Source organism: Geosmithia morbida (genome assembly GCF_012550715.1).
Source record: "Geosmithia morbida isolate 1262 chromosome Unknown scaffold_8, whole genome shotgun sequence".
Taxonomy (NCBI): domain Eukaryota; kingdom Fungi; phylum Ascomycota; class Sordariomycetes; order Hypocreales; family Bionectriaceae; genus Geosmithia; species Geosmithia morbida.
The window spans coordinates 587117-609390 of NW_023336195.1; the positions used below are offsets into that span (position 1 = coordinate 587117).

General features: G+C 54.0%; 6 protein-coding genes across 6 annotated transcripts; 3 read left to right on the forward strand and 3 right to left on the reverse strand.

Moving 5' to 3' along the window:
• Positions 1-417: 417 nt before the first annotated feature.
• On the forward strand, positions 418-1263 carry GMORB2_7413 (uncharacterized protein; the record flags this gene model as incomplete). The annotated part of the gene is made up of 1 exon (XM_035469378.1): positions 418-1263. One exon carries the CDS (start codon positions 418-420, stop codon positions 1261-1263), a length of 846 nt encoding a protein of 281 aa, XP_035321073.1.
• Positions 1264-2044: 781 nt separating this feature from the next.
• Positions 2045-9447, reverse strand: GMORB2_7414 (RalA-binding protein 1; the record flags this gene model as incomplete). Its single annotated transcript, XM_035469379.1, has 2 exons — positions 2045-4301; positions 5429-9447. 2 exons carry the CDS (start codon positions 9445-9447, stop codon positions 2045-2047), a joined length of 6276 nt encoding a protein of 2091 aa, XP_035321074.1.
• A 153-nt stretch (positions 9448-9600) lies between these two features.
• GMORB2_7415 (uncharacterized protein) lies at positions 9601-10603 on the reverse strand (the record flags this gene model as incomplete). The annotated part of the gene is made up of 2 exons (XM_035469380.1): positions 9601-9865; positions 10434-10603. The coding sequence occupies 2 exons, from the start codon at positions 10601-10603 to the stop codon at positions 9601-9603; spliced, it is 435 nt and encodes a 144-aa protein (XP_035321075.1).
• Positions 10604-15465: 4862 nt separating this feature from the next.
• On the reverse strand, positions 15466-15708 carry GMORB2_7416 (uncharacterized protein; the record flags this gene model as incomplete). The annotated part of the gene is made up of 1 exon (XM_035469381.1): positions 15466-15708. The coding sequence occupies one exon, from the start codon at positions 15706-15708 to the stop codon at positions 15466-15468; it is 243 nt and encodes an 80-aa protein (XP_035321076.1).
• Positions 15709-17866: 2158 nt separating this feature from the next.
• On the forward strand, positions 17867-19075 carry GMORB2_7417 (PITH domain; the record flags this gene model as incomplete). The annotated part of the gene is made up of 3 exons (XM_035469382.1): positions 17867-17942; positions 18132-18673; positions 18737-19075. The coding sequence occupies 3 exons, from the start codon at positions 17867-17869 to the stop codon at positions 19073-19075; spliced, it is 957 nt and encodes a 318-aa protein (XP_035321077.1).
• A 1423-nt stretch (positions 19076-20498) lies between these two features.
• Positions 20499-22235, forward strand: GMORB2_7418 (uncharacterized protein; the record flags this gene model as incomplete). Its single annotated transcript, XM_035469383.1, has 1 exon — positions 20499-22235. The coding sequence occupies one exon, from the start codon at positions 20499-20501 to the stop codon at positions 22233-22235; it is 1737 nt and encodes a 578-aa protein (XP_035321078.1).
• Between the last annotated feature and the right edge of the window lie 39 nt (positions 22236-22274).

Consider the following 22274-nt stretch of genomic DNA (forward strand, 5'->3'; position numbering starts at 1 on the left):
TCTTACTCTTCCCTCTTCTCCTTTCCACTTCTTTCTCTTCCCCCATGTTCCCACCTTCAACTCCTTTCTTCTTCCATCTTCCGCCATCTATCTTATTCCTCCCCCAATATACTCTTCACATCCCATTGCCCCAGGATTTCTATTCCTCATCCTCTCACCCCGCCCCCGCCAACACCGTAACCGTGCCAACGTTTCATCTCCCCCTGCACCTCGGCCGCCAACCGCCGGTTGCCGTCGTCATCGTCAAACCACACCGGTGGCTCACCCTCCTCGCAACCCTGAGTCTCGATCCCAGGGAGAGAGTGAGAGGCCAGAGCCAGACATTACTTGACCACCACTGCAGGGACGACGAGGACGTCGCCCACATTGAGAGGCCAGCGTCGCACAAAGTCCACGATAGATACAATCCACATGATCATGTCCGAAGTCAACACACACAACGGCGGCGATACCAACCGCCGCAGCTCCATCACCCAGGCTGCCCTGTCCAACCTCTTCCAACTGAGCGGCTCCAACAACAACGGTCCTGCCGACCCACAACGCCGACGCCTCTCCATCACCACCCTAGGCCTCTCAGGTGGCGCCAATGGGACAGGCGCCAACTTTGTCGCCCGACGCGGCAGCCTATCGGCCAACTCCAACAACTCGGACTCTCTGGACGAGAGCGCCATCGAAGATGACGAGGCCGCCGGCCCCCGGGCCCCTCCAACCACGCCTTTTACCCGCCGCATGAGCTACAGTGGTTCTATGCGAGGGGGCACCTACAGACCGGGTCAGGCCGGCAGTCCCGGTAATGGTAATACCAGCCCATACTCCCCTCCTCCTCCCGCCGGCAGCAACGGCATCGGTCGCAGATCCAGCCAGCAGGGAGCAAGCATCTCTGCCTATCTCGCCAATCGCCGTGAGAGCGTCGGCACCGGCAACGCCACTGCTCCACACTCTTCGCAGGCAAGCAATATCAAGCATGCAAAGCACCCTTCTGACAATGCCTCCTCGCGACCAGACCAGCAAGGCTTCAACTGGTCCGAGCAGCTTAGGTCTCGAGCCGAGAGCGCCGTGTCTTCCGGCCCACGGCCATCTTTCTCCATGGCGAGCTCCCCCTCTCGCGCCTCATTTTCCGCCGTCCACGATCGCGCCAAGTCGGTCTCGGACATGCCACCGGCCCCCGTCCAGGCTCAGGCACCCCAGACAGCCCAGCAGAAGCACAAGAAGCCCGATGCTTTTCAGGAGCGTATTCTTAAGGGCGACTTTTACATGGACTAATTCGGGGCATGTCGTGACATTTATTGAATTTTACAAATGATTAGTCCAGTGGAACAGAGGCCTTCAAGACAAGGGCTTTTCCCCTGTTCTATCTGGACAGAAATGACGAAGCGAACATGCGGCGTTTCCGTGTCTTTTTTCTTGAAAAAGAAATTGAAAAAAAAAGGGTTTCAACGGCAATGAAAAAAAAATGAAGGAAAAAAAAACAGCAAAGGGCGTTTCCAGGTGGCATACGGGCGTTTTATAAAGTGATTATGTTTTCTTTTAATTGCTTCCTCGTATGACCAGGCGAGATTGTGTACTATTGACAATTGTACTCTTTGGTGATGCATCGCAGGCCCGGCATGAACGGATGTATTAAGAGTCTTAAATTGACAAGGGATTATGTCTATTTGAGCGTGTCTCGAGAAATTGACATGAGACTGCGGCTATTTTAAGTCATTTGCAAGTACGGCTAATCGCTATACTGTCAAAACCTGGACCCCATCCTCCAACCACGGATCCGACTGCATCATGTGTGTGCCAGCGTTTGGTTCAGCAGGGAACGAGTATGTGTTCCACATGTTGGGAGCGAATATCGGGACCATTGAGAGGGGCAAAATCGAAGAGCATAGATGTGATGGGTTGGTGCTGCTGTTGATACCTACGTTGCTGCTGAGCAGCAGTGGTTGGTATGGTGGCGTTGGTAGCAGGTGATTGCAGACTGCCGTTGTCTAACGGTTGACGGGATGTTTAAGGGTGGTGGATTGTAAACCATATCTCTTTCGGTATTGGAAGGATTTCAAAAAAGACATGTAGCGGTGTATTCTGTATAGGAGGGGGGGAGGACGGCGGCTGTTGATGATGATGATGATGTTGTTGTTGTTGTTGTTGTTGTTGTTGTTGCTGCTGTTGCTGTTGCAGTGGGGGTGGCGATGTGAAAGTAGTATTGGTAGGGTGATGAGGAGGAGGAGGCATAGTCTCCGGGGGGGTGAGGAGGAGGGATGGTCCCATCGGCATCCTCCTGCTTGACGAACCACTCCCTCAGCATGGAGAGTATGACGAGGAACTTGGCGGCGGGGCGGCTATGACTATCATCGCAGGCCTCCCGGAAGCGGTCGATGAGGGCATCGAGATGGTGCTGGACGGCCAGATTGGCCTTGTTGAGCACAGCGCCCAGAACGGAGGCGGGCTTGGATGATACAAAGTACAGTTTGACAAGGATGACGGCGCAGAAGACGACGCGCAGCAGGACAAAGGTGGGCAGGCACCTGATTTGAGGGGCGTCGAGCCTTCCAAAGGCCGAGAGGGTGCGGTCTATGGATGAGAGGCAGGTGGACACGGAGGACATCTCATGGGTCGTCAAGGGGTTGGATCGGTGCGGGGGGGACAGTGTGTGCAGGACGACCTCGTGCATGAGGAGGTTGATGAAGTTGTGGCCTATGGCGAGGGTGACGGCCATGGTTCCCTCGCCGCCGGAATCGACGTCAGGCTCGGCGTCGGCCTGGACGTCCCTCCAGTTGGCGTCCAGGCACCTCTCTAGGGTGCGCATGGAGGCCTGGATGGCGGGGTCGTTGACGTCGACGGCCATGTCCGGGTCGTCGAGGGAGAGGCAGCGCGACGTGTCCTCGGCCATGCGCTGCTGCAGGACGAGGTGGCACAGGGTGCGGTCTGTGGGGGCGGCGTCGGGCGATCCGCGCAGCACGTCAACGCACTCGGTCATGAAGGGCGTCCAGGGGAGATAGTTTGTGCGGCGGAGCGACACGGCCGTGCTGCAGGCCAGATAGAAGCAGGCGAGCCAGGTGCGGCGCGTCTCGAGGGTGGTGGGCTCGATGGAGCCACAGTACGTGCCCGCGCCGTCGAGCGAGCCCCGGCCCGACTGCGGCGCCCGCCTGTCTATGCCGACGTCGATGGCCACAACAGCTGCCACGTGCACCAGCTGGTAGATCTTGGCCTCCTGCAGCCGCTCGGGCGGGTAGTGCCACAGCACCGACACCAGCAGCGCCTGCACCATCTCCATGCTCCGCTGGCCCGTGAGGAACACCCTGTGAGCCAGCACGGACATGAGCTCCCGCTGCAGCGCGCTGTGCAGCGGCGGCGTCTCCGACGCCCCCGCCGCCATGACGGACAGGAACAGCACGGGCCGCTGCTGACGTAAGTCCCACGCCGTCGTCGATGCCGGGAACACCACCGCCGGCAGGAGCGGCGCCATCTGCATCGTGTATCGCGTGAAGAGCCGCGTCGCCGTGTCCATGCTTATGATACCACGGTCAACAATGTCGCCTTCTTCCCGGTCCAGGGATGTGCCGACATGGAGTGTGTGAGCGTCGCTGTCCCGCTGCAGGGGGCTGGTGGCCCGCCTCTTGACACCGCCGAACCCTGCTTCCGACAGTGCGACATTCACCTGTCCTTCTACTCCTTTTTCCCCTTCTGCACCTCCTGCCCCCCCATTAAAACGGTGATGTTGGCCTTGTTGTTGCCGCGATTGTCCCTCATCCTCCTCATCCTCATCCTCCTTCTGCTTCTGCTGCTGAGATCGATGTTGCTGCGCAACAGTGACAACTCCTCTGGCCTGCAGGCTCGCAGCGAGGGCATCAATCTTCTTCTCCAAATCAGACACCCTGCTATCCGTCTTCCTCTGTCTCTTGCGCCGCTTCGTCAAGACGACGCACTCCCTGCCGGCTCTCTCGCAGCGTCTGCAGGGGCCCAACTCCGAGCCTTGCACATTAGTGTTGGTGTCACACCGTACTTTCAGGGACCGACAGGCCTCGCATGCGCGGGTGCGTTTCTTCCCTGCTGGGGATCTCCCCGATGCCCCCACTGGGTGGTTGCTGCTGGATGGAGATTCATGATGGTTGTCATGCTCTTGCTGCTCGCCGTAGTGCTGTCCCTGCTCGCGACACTCGTCGTGGTGCTGGTCTTGCTCGTAGTGCTGGTGTTCGCGGTGCTCTTCGCCGAATTCCGATTCAATTCCGTCTGATATCGCGGCGTCATCGTCCCCGGCATGTCCGGAGTTGGCGTTTTGGTGGGAGGCCAATGGGTCCATGCTCACCAAGGTTCTTTGGGAGCAGATGACGTCGAAAATGAGACGACGTAAGGAGTAGAAAAATAAATGAAGACTGACAGTGAGAAATAGTCACGAAAGTAAAGAAAAACGACAAGGAAACTGTGAGAATCGTCTACTGGAGAAAGGATCGGCGTTCTGAACTGCCGATTTGCCGATGCTGAATAAGTGATTCGAAACGGCATACTACCTCGGCATTCACAACTCAACTCCGACTCAGGTTCAACGGAATGAACAAAGTCGGGAAAAAAAGGGAGAGGAAAACAGCCATGCCAGACAAGAGATATACATTTATTACACCGAACCAACGCGTCAGGACGCAAACAACATACGCAAAAGCCCCCTATGAGGGAAGAGAACCCCCGAGGACCAAACACACCAAACACACGATCTGTCCCATCCCGCATCCATTCATCCAGTCGTCCCTGGGGCATCCTATATAAAGTCGAAAGCAAAAACAAGGAAAGAAAAGAAGAAAAGTAGATATGCTTCGAGATGTCAGCAAGAAATGTGTGGGCGTATGTGTAAATATTTCAAGATGTAATAGAGGATGTTAAGATGAATATATATCAAGATGCGAATCAAGATACAACGATAAAAAACAAAATAAAAACATGTAAAGAGTACGAGTGTAATGAAAAGAGTAACAGAAATGGTATCATGCTTCATTACCCCTGGAATCAAATAAGGGAAAATGCGCTGCGGTAGGAGAAAATAAATAAAAAGTAAAAGTAAGATTCAAAGAACAGGCAAGGTCAAGGCCCTCACTGGTACCTCGTCTCCTCACGGAGTCTGCTCCTTGACCCCTGTGGTTGCAGCCCAGCCATCTGGCCGAGATACATCATACTGTTGCGCCGCCTGCTAGCACCGTTGGGTGCTGAACTCCCGTTGCTCCCAGAAGACTGGTACTGTTGCTGCTGCTGTTGCTGCTGTTGTTGCTGCTGTTGCTGCTGCTGTTGCTGCTGCTGTTGCTGCTGTTGCTGTTGTTGTTGCTGCTCGACGGACGACGCAACGGACCCATTGCTGCTCTGCTGGTCCTCGCTCACAGGGGTCTGGTAGTACGCCATGCGGTCGTATGCCGCCGTTGCGGGACCGCCCCTATTAGGAGGGTACAGGTTGTACCCGCTGTCGCTGGGAGGTAGCCCAGACGAAGGGGGAGGTGCGCCGTACGGAGTGGCCTCGTAAGCGGGGCGTTGCGGCTGGACAAGGGGAGGGGTGGGCGTCATGTTTGACCTCTGCTGATAATCGCGCATGGAGTCGACGCGGGGCGGTTGGCGGTCATGTCGTGCGTTGCTGCTGCTGCCGCTGCCGCCCATGAAGCTAGCGTCCCGCGGGCTTTCCCGACCGCCGCCTCCAGAATCGGAGCGCGTGGGCACGGGGGAAGGAGTAGGAGGGTGGGAGGCGTCCAGGCCGTTGCCCAGGATGGGGAGCTCGTACTCCTCAGGGGCAACTGCAAAGATGGCCTCGTAGTTCTGGAGGAACATGGCAAAGACAGGAGCAGGAATGTTGAGTGTGGGTGAGAAGACGATGCCCACGTTGCGCACCGTCATCTTGTTCATGTCGGCGTGGTTGATGATCTTGATGAGGAAAGAGATGAGGTACTTGAGCAGCGTGGCGTTGGGAAGCGGCAGACGGGCTGCCAGCTCGCGGAGGGCCGCTAGCTTCTCACCGCGGTCCTGCATCTCCATCGTCGTCAGGAACTCCATGTGAAGGTCGCGCGTCAGTATCGTCGTAGGCAGCTCTCGCAGGTACAGCTTCAGCAGCGACGCCACTGCATGGATGTCGTAGTACTGTTCATCTGTCACCAGGTTGATGTCGCCTTCCGTGTTGAACCGCTCGCGCAGCTGCTTAATCACCACGTTGGAACCACTGAGCCGGAAGATGCCCTCCTCCAGCACCGCGTCCTTAGAGTCCAGGTACTGGATGCATCGGTACACCACCGACGGCAGCGGGACATTAACGTCTGACGGTGGATTGAACCGCACGGCCTCGCCTAGCTGCGATCCGAACACTTGTCGCTGCTGTGCCGTCCCCATGACACCAGGTGGCGGTGTGGCCCCGGACCGATCGCCTGCAGCTCCAAAGTCTGGGCCGTCTGAGCTCGAACGCTGCCTGGGGCCGAAGCCGAAGAAGCTACGCTTGCGCGCCTTCTTCTCCTCATGCGTCGGCGCTGCGAGACCGCCACTGCTGCTTCCTCCACCAGCACCGCCGCCGCCGCCACCGCCCGCCTTGTTGCCCCAAGCAGCCAAGTCCGAGATGGGCTGCGGGTCCTTGGGTCCGGATATCATCTTAGGCTGCGAGCTCATGATATCATGGCTAAAGTTGTGGCTGCTTTGTTCACCAGGTCCACCTGCAGTCTTGGGTCGGCTTGCCGACAACGGTGACGATGCCGTAGCAGTTTGCGGCGCCTCACCCGCCTGTGTAGAGCCGTACCTCATACCAACTAGCGTGTCCGAGTCAGAGACCTTGTGGCCGCTCCTCGGCTGGCTGCTACTGTTGGTGCTGCCGTGGCCGCTGCCGTGGCCGCTGCCGTGTCCGCTGCCGTGTCCGCTGCCGTTGCCGTGGCCGCTGCTGTGACCGCCGCTACCGCTACCGCTTCCCTTCTTGAGCTTCGCGTTGCTGGAACCGTGGCGAGAGGAAGAAGCCGGCACGGAACCCTTCTGCTGGCCGCTACCGCCAGACTTGGATGTGTTCGGCTCATCAGCAGGATCGCGCCAGTCGATCCACTGCAGGAGCGCGTCAACCCAGAGGTCGCGCTCCCTGTCGCTCTCGGCACACAAGACGTGCTTGACGTGGGTGTTCATATCCTTCTTCTTGGGCTCGAGAACGAGGAAGGCGTGGCGATACTGACTCTCCATGTCCTCACTGCTGGGGTTGGAAGAGTTGGTTGGCGAGTGGTTCTCGCTGTTCTGGGACTGTTTGCCGATTTGGGCACTTTGGAGCTTGATGGTTCCCAGGTGGGCGCCGCCGGGCGTCTCGTAGTACTTGAGCAGAGGACCGTCGAGGAGGAAGAACCTCGACTTCCATCCGCCAAAGTTCTTGCCCCTCTTAGTGAGGTAGCCGCTGCGAATAGGACGGCCGTCCGGCCCAATCATGTGGGCGCTACCTTCAGTGCCTCCACCGGCTGAGGCACCCGTCTCGTCGGCATTGGGGGGCAGGGTGTTTGTGGAAAGGTACTTGCACAGCTCGACGGCCGTGGCCAGGTCGAGTGGCGTGTTGACCACCTCGTCCATGTACTGATCAAGCACAACGCGGCGAGCGTCGACCTTGGCGGGTGCGTGTCCGGAGAAGAGGGTGCGGTCGGGTGTCTGGGCGGTAAAGGCGGCACACTGCCTCAGGCGGCTGTCAAGCTTGCTGAGCGACGCCAAGTCCTTCTCGACACGCCAGAACTCGCCGCCATCGACTCGCGAGATGACAGCGAGGGTGAAGACGGGGTCCTCCTCCAACTGCGTAAGGGAGATGAGGCTGGCACGCGACGGCTTCATGCGTGACGACGCTACCTGGATGGCAATCGACGGCAGTGCATTAGGGGCCAGCAGCAGGTCGGGGTACTCATCGGTCATGAGTCCCTTGTAGATGCGGGTGCGCTCCGTTGGGCTGGCGTGCTCCGGCTCCGTAGGGTTCCGTACGCCCCGGCCCCTATTGCCCGTCGCTGCTGAGTACGACGGAGCGTCCTCGGGTGCTAACTGCTCGACAATGGCCGGCGGCGGAGGGGCTTGGGTTGGGTGTGTAGAGCCGAAAGGGGTATTGGCGGGCATCGGGATCGGTTGGCGAGCAGGTCGGGGCGACAATGGTGCTGCCGGGAAGCCGCCGGCCGGGGATAGAGGGGGAGGGGAACGGAGCGGACCTCCTCCCCTGGACGTGGCGGTGGTGGGTCGGGGGCTCATGGGCAACCCGGGGCTCATGGGCATGGCGTTTCCAGAAGGGACGGCATTAGTGCTAGGTGCCTGGAGCATGGTATCGAGCGAGGCGGATCCGGCCACGGTTCCAGATCCGGCCTCGAGCTGCTGCAGCGCCTCAGAAGAGAGGGGAGGAGGTTTCGCGGACGTCGTCTGCGGGGGCACGTTGCCAATGTTGTCGCTGCTCTTCTTGGATTGGCTCCGGGCCTCGCGATCTTGTTCATCCTGGGCCCTGGTTCTCCGCCGACCACGGTCATCCCCCAGATTGTCAACATCGAGTATCTCATCGAGCTCCGAGTCGGTCTCCTCGTCTTGGACAGAGTCACGGTGCTCCGACCTGAGCTGGAGAGGCGCCGGAGGGCCCTTTCGAGGAGGAGCAGGGAAAACGGCGAGACCTTCGTTGGCGGCAACACCAGGCATGGACAAGTTGGGAGCGGACGGGCTGGGCGCGAGTCGCGTAGGCGGCATGGGCGGCGGGACCTTGGGGGGGTCGGGCGGCAGGCCACGTGATGGCGGTAACGAGGTTCGGAAGTGCAGGTCGCGCAGCTGTTGTTGCTCATCGGCCTTAATATCCTTGCGGGTCTGGTCAGTAAAGGCCGGATCATGCGGCAGTTTCGGCATAGGCTGGGTGGCGCCACCGGCATTGGCGGACTGATCCAGGGGCGGCGTGATGGGGTAGGGAGCTAGCACGGTGTCGATTGGCGAGCTCCTCTGGCCGTCTGAGTCTGAGTTGGGTGATTCGGGGCCTAGTGCGGCCCTATCGGTGGCACGCTCGATGTCGAGAGCGGGGATGGTAGGGATAGTACGGTCGGACTGGGCGTCCCGAGAGCCGGGCACAAGTCCTGCGGCTTTAGAGACGGCCGGGTTGGCCATCATGTCCTTGAGTTTGGTCCTGTACTTTTCCTTGTCCTTGAGGGCCCTCTCCAAATCCTTGTTGAGGCCGAGAATCATGGCCCTCTGCTTGTCGACTAAGCGCCAAAGCTGGGTGTTTTGTTGGTGTTGTGACTTCTTCTCCTTGAGAAGGCTGTGGATGAGAGCTTCGGGGCTGCCGGCCTTGGCTACGAGAACGGCGATATCGGTCTCGCCTTGGGCGCCACCGCTGCTGCCGCCGCCACTATTCGATTGCGTTGCGCCATCCCGGGCAGGTGCTTTGGTGGATATAGCCGAGATTGCTGAGTCGATGGACGCATTCCGAGGCAGTTGTTGTTGTGCGTCTTGGACAACGGCCGACGTGCCAGACATGGCCGTCTTTGAGGAAGGCTTGGCTTGGGAGCCGGCGAGCCTGCTGAAGGTCAAAGGTTCGGAGGCGCTGCGGGTGTCGCTCGGGACGCTAGAGGCGGAGAGAGGGTAAGGATATCTGCTCGGTTGAAGAGGTCAGTATGACTGTCGATGGCTCTAAACGGTGGACCAGCCACGTGCGGTAGTAGTGATGGCGGCGTTGGCGACAGCGGTAATGGTGGGGTTATTATAGAGAGGCACAGGGACGACGGACTTTGGGCTCTGGACTTCCGGGCTGGGGGGACCGGAAGAATCGCTGTAAAAGGTAGTGTGGTCGGGGGTGGCGGAGGTCGGCGGATCGTTACGTCTCGGTCCTAGGCTGCTCGGGGAGGTGACGAAGCTTCGAGTACCACTCAAGTTGAGGCGCGGAGGGTGTTGAGGTCTGATGGTACAGGAGGGACGCAGACGGCGTGCGTGTTAGCCAAAACCGGCAGGCGGATCGGGTGGAAGCAGTAGCAAGCAAGCTGATGGGTCGTATCGAAAAAAGGACGGTTGGACAAGAGACAATGAGGAGTGGATATGAAGATGGAGATAAGGAAAGACAAGAGTAAGACGAGGCGCGTTACGGCGCAGAGTGCGGCAGTAAGCGCTCACACATTTGAAGATGTGTACCGAGAGGAAAGAGAAGAAAGAGAGGGGGGACAGCAAATCGAGGTGGGATGCGCGCAAAGGCACTATGCAGTAATATTCAAAAAAGAGAGTGGAGGTGGAGGAGGAGCAACAAGAACACAACTACTAGCAGTAGCAGTAGAATGGAATTTGAAATTGGGAAAGAGAGGGCAAGGTACACACGTAGAGAGATAAAAAAGGATGATAAAAAAATAATGATAAAAAAAGAAAAGACTGAATCAAAAAAAAAAAAAAATTAAAAAAAAAATTAAAAAAAAAAAGAAAAGAAAAGAAAAGAAAGAAAGAAAGGAGAGGAAGAGGAAACTCTTGTGTCAACTCACTTGTAACCGGGGTTCGTGGAACCGGGGGCGTAGGCGTAACGGGAGCGACCAGGGGACGGCGGTCTGGGGTATGATGAGTAGAGGCCGCCATCGACGGGCGAAGTGGATGGAGATGAAGAAGAGGAAGGCCCTGGCAGCCTGGGCGAGTTTGGCGCACTGCGGTGCGACATGGTTCTCCTCTGGAGCTTGTTGTGCTGGGTACGAGTAGAACTACCGTATCTCCTTAGTCGTCATGCGAAGAGACGATCAACAATGCGGCCGGCGGTAGGGCGATGACGGGCTCTTTCCCCTCCCCTAGGCGACCCTGTCCGGTTGACCTTGCCTGGTCAACCTAGTCAATGACCCTCTCTTCCTTCCACTCTCTTCCACAGGACGTGGGGATGGAAGAACAGCGGAGTCTGTGTCTGTGACACTGTAGTATTATCGTATGCTGTATGCTGGCTGGCTGGCTTTCTTTCTCTCTCTCTCGGGGGTGAGTGTTTCGTGTGCTATGGGACCCTGTATCAGCGCGCGTCGTATGCTCTCGTATTAGCACAGCTGGTTTGACGATGTGCAGGATCAATGCTTGTTCGGCGGCATACTTGTCCACCACACCGTGGAGTATTATTACGGAAGTATTGAGAGAGGGAAAGGGCAGTATAGGGGGGGCGTGGTGGGTGTGGGTGGCGGCGTCGGTGGCGGGTCCAGTATTATGGAGTCTCTCTCTTTTTTGTCGCCTTTCTTTCTTTCTTTTTTCTTCCTTTCCCTACTTTAAACTAGTCGTAATAGTAGCAGCAGCCAAAATTTCCGCAGCAGCAAGGGGGAAGAATAGATCGAGAGATGATGACAAAATTAAGAGAGTATGTGTATGGTGAGTGTGTGTGTACAAATATTAATTGCTATGAGGATTAGGAGGAGAATAATAGAGAATAATACCTGTAGAGGGAAAGTCCCCCCCAGGAATTGATGACGGGATCGACTGAAATTGGCTTTTGAGTGCCAAGGATTGAATTGGCAGGTGTGGGTTATGTCGCTCCTTCTCTTAAAGCACATGAGACAAGACGCACACCCAAGGAAGGAACCACATACGAGTACGACACACCGAGGAAGGAGCAGGCGGACACACACGCTGTCACGTTGCAGCTGTCACTCACAAAACTACACTGTAATACATGTACAACTGTAATTACGGTGCTACTGCGGACTAGTACGAATAGGTACTCATAGTACTCCGTACTTTTTCAAGCAATATAACACCGTTAAGCGGTTAACCGCTCTTAGCTAGTGTGCGTATTATAATAATTGCGATGCTCTCCAGGCATATGCTAGGCTTTACCATACTGGAACGAATAGCGTGTGCTGAACTGGCAGATGTCCTGCCCTGTATAACCCGCTCCCACATGTACGAGTACATATACTTACTCGTAGCCATAGGTCCTCCATACGTATGTAATACTTGGTAAATTACGTGCAAAGACGGAACTGTCAAGGGACGGAACAAGTCTCCCGGAACTACTTGTTGGTAGCTCTGGTTGTATGAGTATCTGTAGCAGCATTAGTGCCTGTAACGACAGTGCAACCACTATTACTCGTTCACGTACTCGATACAGTTTATATTATTACCGCTGCTAGTAATATAGTTGCTAGCATAATTACTCGTGGTTTTAGTGCGGAACCAACCAATCGTAACAGAGAAGCATGCTCGGCTTCCAGGGGCCTCCATCTGCCGAGCAAGATGCACCTCTTAGGGGTTTACGGCGTACGAGTATTATTACCTACTTGTGTAGGCTACCTGGACAAGTACATGTATTCATCTGTACAGAATCTAGGGAATGGTGGAGGCTCCAGCGGGCGTTTTGACCGTTGGTTCTGGGTCCGTTCCCTAGGTGGGTTTCCATTTCTCTTGACGCTGCACTGTTCGGGTTTTATTATTATTACCTGTACGGAGTACACGTGTATTATTACCACTTAGAAGTTGGTGGTATTCTGCTGGTCCTTTGTAGACAGCTCTCTGTATTTGAACTGCCAAATTGATAATATGCCTATTTAAACTCTCTGAATGACCTGATATTAAATCTTTATTACCAGGAGCCACTATTACGTCGTTTTGCAGTCTCCAATTCTCGGCTGTTACCACTAGTCTGTCTATTCCTCAGGGTATCCATATCGACTGGTAATAGACCGTAGGACTTGGCTGCTCGTACTTATTCATAGTCGAAGACTGTACAAACCTTTAAACCTGAGACCTGCCCAGGAGACTCTCGGCCGCCAACCCCCTTTCAGCTGGTCCTATCTACCTCTTCTATCTTCTCGAGATCCTGACAATTGTGCTCAGAGTATTGATGCTCCCACAGAGTGCACGAGTTCCCAACTGCTGGTCTGGGCTTGTCCGTCCGATCCTGCAGCTGGCCTTGAATCAATTTTTATCTTCCGTGTCGTGGGTTCCAGGGGTCCTGGGAATTCCTCTGTCCAGAGATTCCAAACTCTTCCAATCAGGTTTGCCCGTGGCTCCCCAAAGTAATGCACACACACAAACATACATACATACACTATCACACTTGATTCGACATCACGGCTGATGGATTCATAATGTAACACCCGGAATTGTAATACTCTGTACTCTAAGTCGTACGAGTATTATGGAGTATCAGTACAAGTAGTATCTCGATTGTTATTCATTCTGAAGCTGTACTACGCTGTACGATACCAATGCTCTGCACGCTGTCCTGGTTGGACGTACGGCAGTCATACCTGTAGCGACAAAACATCCTACCCAGTCCTTGTGTCTGTACTTTAACTCTATACGAACAGTACTGCTACTCGTACTAGTATTGACGGCCTCGCCTCCTTTTGGGAGGGGGAATGTACAAGAGATAACATGTATCCAGGTACTCCCCGTACTTTGTTACAGTTTGAGCATCCTACCAATTCTGTTCCCGCCCTCCATGCCTAGTCAACATGACACTGATCCGGCTGCAACACGTCTCTGGGTCCAGACTTCCCCCTCCCCCCCCCCCAATACACGGCCCGGGTGGAATGGATGGTAATGAGCCACTTTCCCAAGGGAGGGAATACACGCACAGTTTCAACGCCGAGCAATGAGAATAAAGGGTTCATGTTTAGCTCAACCTGTGCGTGTAACAATATCGATTGTCAATTATAGACTTGTCAGTACTAGTACGGACACCTGTTGCTCTTACAAGCAAGTTCCTTATCTGCAGTCGTGGCAGACGGGCCTCTCCTTGTCCGATCCACACACACACACACACACATACACACACACACATACACGTCCAATTCACTGAAGCACATTGCTTATTAGGAACAGTTGCCATTATTGAGTAATACATAATGAAATAGTATACCTCGAAGAATCCCGTTTCGAAAAGGAGAAAAGATTACGGATGGAACATGAAGAAAAGCAAAAAAAGAAAAAAAAAGAAAAAAAGTCATTCATAACAAATCGCAAAAACACACAAAAATGTAATAATTAAAATATATATATATAAAAAATAAGGAATTATATTACTTGCCGTCCTGTCAGGCATGCGTTGGTACTCAGTTCTTGCCGTTGTGTGTACAGACTAGTCAACTTCAGCTACGAATACTAACTAGCACACTTCCATGTGATCCTTGGGTCAGATCTCGTCAATCCTGTCCAATCTCGTCAATCACCCGTACAAGTAATATCCGGCAATAACAAATCCGTCTCAGGAGTCCTCTGAACCGTGAAACTCAACCTGCCTGCCTTCCTGGGCCCTGGTGTCACGCTCCCTGTACTCTCTGTCCCGTAACCATGAGCAGCATCCCCTCGAATAGTCTTCATCAGCCCTTGCGACATCAAGTGTTTCAGACCTATTATCCCACTCTCCCGGGCGGGGAGGGGGACAGCGCTGAGCCACACATAACTTCCCTTACATATTCTGTCGACCTTTCTTTACATCTTCAGCGCAGTCATTTCGTGCATTTTGAGAAACACCGTAATACTCCGTATCTCCCTCCGTGTTCTTATCCGGTTTCTGAATCCTAACCGTTGAGATTTGCTGGAACTCTCTCCTTCACTCCTCCCTCTCCCCTAGGATCACCTCTCTCTCTAGAGATCAATACGTCCGTCGTACTCGCACATCAACATGTATTCATGCCCTGCATCGTACCAGTAGAAGTGGGCTTTCAAAGCCCCGGGTCCCGCAAATCTGCATCATGCCTGCTGCAGCGTGTAACGCATTGTACGTACATGTCAATGTGTCTTGTCCAAAACGGCAAGAGCCTACGAGTACTCGTAGGAGTAAAATAGTAGCGTGCAGTGTATTAATAGAATAATATAGCAAAGAGAGTGTGTGATATAATGGGCGTGTGCATACATGTATTGGTGTAGAATCTATAGATATATTCAACGGTAGAACTAGGCGGACTGGTCTAGGCTTTGGTGCGTTTCGAGAACGACGTCATACTTTTCTGTAAGTCTGATCTTCTACCCTACACCACGAAGCTGTAGATATGAGGAGAGAGAAGACACATCCCATCAAGACGCACCTATATTGAAGAGTAAGTAGAGAACTCTCAAAGAGAGAAGATAAGAAAGATAAGAAAAAGCCATTGTATGAAAGAGATGTCTGCGTTGAGGCTCATGCTAACAAATCACAAGGCATACTCGGTCAGAAGACGGGGACCCCGCACTGGATAGGGCAGAATCCTGCTTTTTGCGTCACACGTCATTGACGGATAGACAAAGAAAGATCAGCTCAGCCACTTGCCAGTACAATCACCGCTTGCCTCTTTCTCTCCTTCCTCCTTTCCTCATTCTCAGTGATTTTCAATCATTTTGACTCAAGTATTCACTCTCCGCTAATTTGCACGCTGGTCACCCTCTGTTCCTTGTCCGTGTACCCAGGTCCAGTTTGCGACTTATACGTCATCATGGGTTAGTTCTGCTTCCACGGTGGTCCTCACATGGAACAACGTGATTTCATTAGAAAAACCCCAAGCAAGGATCGAGACCAAACTGACCTGAGCCCGAACAACTGCTAGCCCACCGCCAGCACCACCATCACTATCACGAAGAATGGGCCCGTCCCGGTGCCAAGAAGCGCGTGTACCTCCAGCATCCAGAACCGGACATCACTACGGTAAACACGAGCATAACGCGCATCATCCCTCCCAGCCCACCACCTCCCCCGCCCCCGGCCCCGATGGAACCCCCCGTCGTCATCGAGCCCTGCCCTCCGCCCTCGCCTCCCCCGGCGCCCGTCCTGGCGCTCCCGGCGCCCAAAACCGAGCCGGAGCCGATAGACGTCATAGCAGTGGACGTCGACCCCGGGTCCCCCCGCCGGAAGAAGAAACACCACAAGAAGCACAGGAGCAAGTCGCGCGAGGAGCACCATCACCACTACCACCACTACTACGAGAGGGACGTCTACGTCGAGAGGGACAGGATTGTTCCTGTACCGGAACGTCGTCCGGAGCCAGAGCCCGAACCGTATGAATCCTTCCGCTACGTCGATGCCCCCCGTCGGTTTTATAGACCTGCGTCGCCGGAGCCGGAGCCGGAGAGGAGGCTGCTCATCACTGATGATGACGAAGAGACGGACCAGCATATTCGCATCGAGATCGAGGATAGGGATAGCAGACGGGCTGATGATTCGCCTCATCGACGGGCTCAGCATGATCAGTATTACTGAGGTTGTCTTCCAGCCCTTGACTATTGCTCCATGAATGATGCCCCATAGTGGCGAGGAGATTTATACTGTTATGTTTCTTTGAGCTTTGATTTATGTCTTTGAAATATTCACTTTTTGTTGCGGTCTTGAAATTCCTTTTGAAAAATGCTCTTTTTGGAGGAACAACATGTCATGAACTTGAACAATGTATTATGCAGTAATGGTATCCAAATACTAGACCACTCGTCCCAAAGGAGCATCAGTCCATGACACTTCACTTTGACCAAGAAAGAAGAAAGACAATCCAGCGCCAATATCACATGATTTCGTAAGAGAACCCCTCCCCTCGTGTATATCGTCTTATACCCCTCCAATGTTCCTTGTGGGGGCATCTTTCGTGGGAGCATCTGCCAAGCGAAGCATATCATCATCATTCTCTCCAGTCTCCGGCTTGGACCAATCCTCCGAATATTTGAGCGGTCGCAGTGGGCTCAATGCTTCCAAATTCTCTGCAGTCTACCCGCCGGTCTCTATCTTGCATCTGGCCTCTTTCTCGGGTAGTCGTGGATTCATGAAGCCGTACCTGGGATAGCAGTTGGTGTAGACGTGGCGCACGCGGATTTTCTGTGAGGAGGGGGTATTGTTTGTTTTCTAAGTGTGCTCTCCTTATACTTATTCTTCTTCTTCTTTTTCGAGCCGACTGGTTATCTTCTCAACCCTAGGCTTGAACTCTGGCTTAGATTCCTACGACGTTGGTGGGTGCCGCCGACGAGCTTAGGAGGATCCTCTCCCACCACGCCTTTGCTGTCCGCCGCGCGTGGGCGCTTTCCCCCCACGATTCCTCCAACATGATTAGAATTCGAATAGCTCTAGTTCGTATAAGTCGTTATTAATAGGGAAGCGGGTTTCGGAAGTGTTGTCGTTCTAGTGCTGTTGTTATGCCCCCGTTTTGTTGGGATAGAGACAATGTGACTGTAATAAGAAGACATGTCTTGACGGAAAACGGTTCGTTTACCTCGTCGAACTACCATGAAGCCTTTTCCAGTTTCGACTTGAACAGAAAAAGAAACGATCTAACTACGTGAACAACCTAGCCTGATTCTGACCCGCTGCATGTAATATACGTGCACAGACTTAAACGAGGCGGCTGATAGACCAAGCATGGAACATTGGACATGAGCATGGACAGATCTCTATTATCAGTAGTAGCGGTAGTGGTATGGGGCCGCATTTGCATTTTGTTTATAATAGTATTGGACGTAGTCATTGTCAGTATAACTCACGACGAGTACGGAGTACAGCAATGTGTGTAATATGTACGTGCGAGATACCTCTAACAGTTGGTCCTGCGACTATGTAGCCTCGGTGAACTGTCATTTCTTACGTGCAGCATTGCTGTTGTACGTGCAGCAGTGATTCGGGAGAGAGTCAGAAAAAGGCTGAGTCCATAATCGATATTCACATCCAATAGTAACATTGATTACAATGTAAGACAGGCAGAGCTTGGGAGCGCATGTGCATTACAAATAGACAATGGCCACTACCCGCTACTGAGTGGCGCTACAGTTATAAAGCCCCTAATAAAATGGAAGGTTTGCAGGTCGGGCAGATGTCTTTGTGCCCCTCACCTGCCCCGGGCTCCAATGGAATCCCCGGCACAGTCCTGTTGCCCTGACTTGCCTGTAGACCGGAAGTGTCCAGAACCTGTCAGCAACAAACTCTCTTGTGTCAACCTCCAAATTTTCGTACCTTCCTCGCGTGGTAGAACGACGAGCTGTTCCCCACGCGCCATACATCATGTCTACCATTAATATCACCTCCAAGGAGCATTTCGACAACCTGATCCGGTCATCCAAGGTTGTCGTAGCTGACTGTGAGTCTCCCTTCCATGCCCCTCCAGTCCCCCCGCTCCCCCACCACCACCACCACCACCATCGTTGTATATCCGCAGAAGCTCGAGCTTTCTCTAGCAGCTCGGTATCTTTCCCCAATGGAAGGGATGGACAAACCAACAAAATCTCTGGTTTATCACATTGTTACTGACCTCGATGCTATCATATAGTCTATGCCGAGTGGTGCGGTCCATGCAAGCAGATTGCTCCCCTGTACGAGACGCTCGCCAAGTCACTCTCCCGCCCTGGCGCCGTCACCTTTGTCAAGGTCGACACCGACAAGCAGACAAGCATTGCTAAGGAATACAGCGTCGCTGCCCTGCCCACATTCCTCGTCTTCCGCAATGGAAAGGTTGACCAAAAGGTCCAGGGTGCGAACCCCGTCCAACTCAAGAAAGTCGTCGAGAAGCTCGCCGCCGATGTCCAGGCCCTAGAAGACGGCTCCTCCGGCTCCGGCGGTTGGACTGGTGCCGACCTGCCCAAGGGCTACAGTGATATTACCGATCAGATTGAGATCCGCGGTTGCGAGCTCCTCAACGCCGACGACGACGCCGGCCCCGTCAGGGTCCTCTTTGATGGTGCCAAGCCGACGGCCCTCAGCAAGGATGGCAAGGCCTCGTCCTCGGAAAAGGACTGGGTTCAGAGCGGTGCTGATGATCAGCTGCTCCTATTCATTCCCTTTCAGTCTACAATCAAGCTGCACACATTGCAGGTAAAAAAGATCCCCTGTACGGCCCGAAGACGACATGACAGACAGTTTACTGACGCCTTGTAGATCACGTCGGTTCCTACCGAAGGTGGAGATGACGCGCCAGCCAGGCCTGGCGTTATCCACCTCTACATCAACCGCACACAGAACATGGACTTCAACGAGGCCGACGAGACGGATCCCACACAGGCCATCGAGATTGGCCCCGACGACTGGAACGCCAACGGTACCGCTAGCATCCCCCTGCGCTTCGTTAAGTTTCAGAAGACGACAACACTCGTTATATACGTCCAAAGGGGCGACGGCGAAGCGGAGACGGTGCGCCTCGACAGGGTCAGGCTAATTGGCGACGCCGGTCAGAAGCGAGAGATGGGCACACTGAAGAAAGTTGGCGACGACGAATAGGTGCGTGCGTTGTGGGCCACTAGGAAGCCGCAAAGGTTTAATATAGGAAGCGTCGAGCCAACGCCAATCGGCAGAAACCCTTCGCACCAAATTCCATCGGAGGCTAGAGCAAATAGAAAAGTTTAGACCAGGGGAAGGGATCAGTCATTATGGACTAGCAGAAACAACTCGAGAGCCAACTGGGAGAAAACAAGGGAAGAAAAAGAAGGGAGAAATGAAGGAACGATGACCATGGCCGCATACCCCCGGGACCAAATATGGCTACGAGTATAACCGCAGCGAGCAGCTTATTTGATTTTATCACACCATACGCAAGCGATTTCGAGACTTCGATGTTCATGAATAAAACGTGTTTACACCTGTACATGGTCCTTCGACCAGCTTCTTCCCATTCGACATGATATCACACACGCACAAAACAAGGCACAGAAAAGGGTCGTAGTATGTCCGACCTCCCCATCTAGACTCGGGTGATATGCGATCGGGAGCCCAAAGCGATGGGGAGTAGCCAGCCTGCAATTTTGATTCTTCTGGGGCACAACTGACGCTGCGATTGTGATAATCCACGGATATACCTTGGCAGGTAGTCAGGATTCGAGCAACACGGAGAAAACATTGTGCCAGCCGCACGAAGAAGAAAAAAAGGAAAAGAAAGGAAGCAAAGCTTCCAAGCTTGGAGAGGAAATTTTTATACGTCTCAAAGCCTGCTGGGGCCTATGGGTCCACTTTTATCTAACTTTTTTCCTATTTTTCTTTCTCCTCCTCTCTTTCTGCCTGTCATATGCTGAGTCAGCTGGTGAGATGGGTTCACATATACTCCGTGGTTGAACCAGACTATAGCCGAGAGACGATTGATAGAAGAACATCACGTGATATTATCACAAGACATTTGTCGTGTCATGCAGGGAACTTGTTCAACCAATAGACAGGTCAGGAGGAGAAATAGAGGAGGCTCGAAATGTTTGAAATAGGGAGGGGAGCCAACGAGTTATACGTACATATAGGTCTGTGAACTATACGCTGATGGGTGTTCTAATAATATAACTGGGAATTATTCGACGAGACTACTACTAGTAGGGACATGTAGGCCTTTTCATCTCTTCAATTCTCATTTTTACTACCCCCTCCCCTTTCCTTTTTTCTTTGCTGGAAGGCATTCAAAGACAATCACGGTTCAGACGTGTTTGAACATGTCTGTTGACTGGACATTGCGTCACGACAGCAACAGATAGTATCCAGAGGTTGGAGAGTTTCAGCTGCAGCAACCCCCCATTTCGGGATATCCCCCTCCTTGTGTTGATGAACATACTCCCGGGAAAGGAAGTGGGGGGTGCTAAAAAGACAACGGGTTCTCCAATTTTTCCGTCCAAGATTTGAATATGAAAGGAAGCATTATCACTGCACACACCGGATTTAAACAAATATGACTTTATGTCCTTTGCCTGTTCTGGCTCCCCGTCTTCCAGGTCAGCAGGGATCTAACTCTGGATCGGAAAAGCCAGGAACGAAGGAGCATACAGAGGATGAGTGGGAAGCTGTGAGGGGTGTGGTTCAGAAACTGTACATTCAGGATGGGAGGAAGTTGTATGAGACCATGTCGATCATCAAGCATAGGCATGGGTTTTGGGCAACGTACGATTCCTCTCCCTCTTTCTTTCTTCTTATCATTCTGTCTATCTGCTTCTCCCCATCTCTTCGAAGCACTTGGCTGATATATCTTGCTGCGAGTCATCACAGTGAGCAGATGTACAAGAAACGCTTGAAGAAGTGGAACTTCAGAAAGCGCATGTACCGCAAGGCAAGCAGGGCTAGGTCACAAAGTACCACGGGTTCAGATGAGGTGTCGCGATGTGGCCGAGAGGTGGAAATGACGATTTCCCCGAAGAAGTCTTACTCCCCTCCTATCAGTACCACTAGTACTACACCTCGCATGTTTACATCTGCGTCGACTACTCCGTCAGCCATGACAGATACGACGGTGGCTCCCTCTACATCGACCATACTGACAATCAGCCAGCAGCCATCGGCCAACCTGGGCCCATTCGCGGAACTCGAAGTCATCCTAGGCAGCGTCTTCACATGGAGCATATGCAAGCTGGAGGCGCCTTCGGTTAAGACGGACCCCATGTCGCGCTACCTCGCGAGCCCAAACCGGCCCCCTATGCAGGACAGCCGGACCATGTACCGCACTTTCGAGCTGGTGTTCGACCTGTTCCGGCGCGGCAGGGGCAAATTGGCAGGCATGGCGGCGCGCCAAGGCTTTCACGTCCTCGAGTACGTCCTTACCGAGGACCATCCGGACCTGGTGTGGCACATGCTCGACACCGTCTACGACATGGCCGGCACAGGCCACCTACAACTGCTGGCCATGTTCCTGGACCACGCGAGCGCCATGTCGCGTCGGCTCTTGCCCGCCCAGCACCCGCTGCAGTTCATATTGCGCCAGATCCGGAGGTGCGACTATCGCACCCACCAGGGGCGCCGGTACGTCTGCCACATACTCCGGCAGGCTTGGCTACGCAACGTCGACATGCTCGGGCAGGAGGTCGGATCTCTGGCCCACAGGCACCTGTGGCTGTACGAGCAGCTGATATGGGATGCGCGCACGCGGCTGCGCAGGGGAAGCGGGCTGGAAAAGAGGGCCGGCCACATGGCTGCTGCGCTACGGAATCTGGAAAACCATCATGCTGACCAGGATGACGGCAGCGCCGATGATGCCGGCGATGGCTATGAAAAGCTCAGGATCCAGGCGCTGGTGCTGGAATTCACACAGATGGACCTGGGGGACAAAGTGGCGGCCGAAGAGCTGGCGCACAATCTGCTCCGTTCCAGCAGCGACGGCGATGGTTCTTCAACCTCCTCCGACCAGCAACGCTCGGCGGCAAGATTCCACGCATATGCACGCAAGATGCTCGCCAGGCTCAACGAGGAGAAGTGTCAGTGGGATGATGCAGAGGACAATCTGCGCCGTGCTGTGCTGAAGCGTGAGGCTGCCCACGGGACCAACAATGATTTGAGAGTCGTGCGCGACATGTGGGTGCTCGCTGGTCATTTTGAGCGGCTGGGAAGGCACGAGGATGCTGCGCGGGTCGAGGAGGATGCTATTCAGCGGGCTACGCTGTATCTCAACGATGCATTTCTCCAGCATGGTGGGGAGTGATTGTGTATATTTTGAACGTCGTACATGCTTTATGAAATT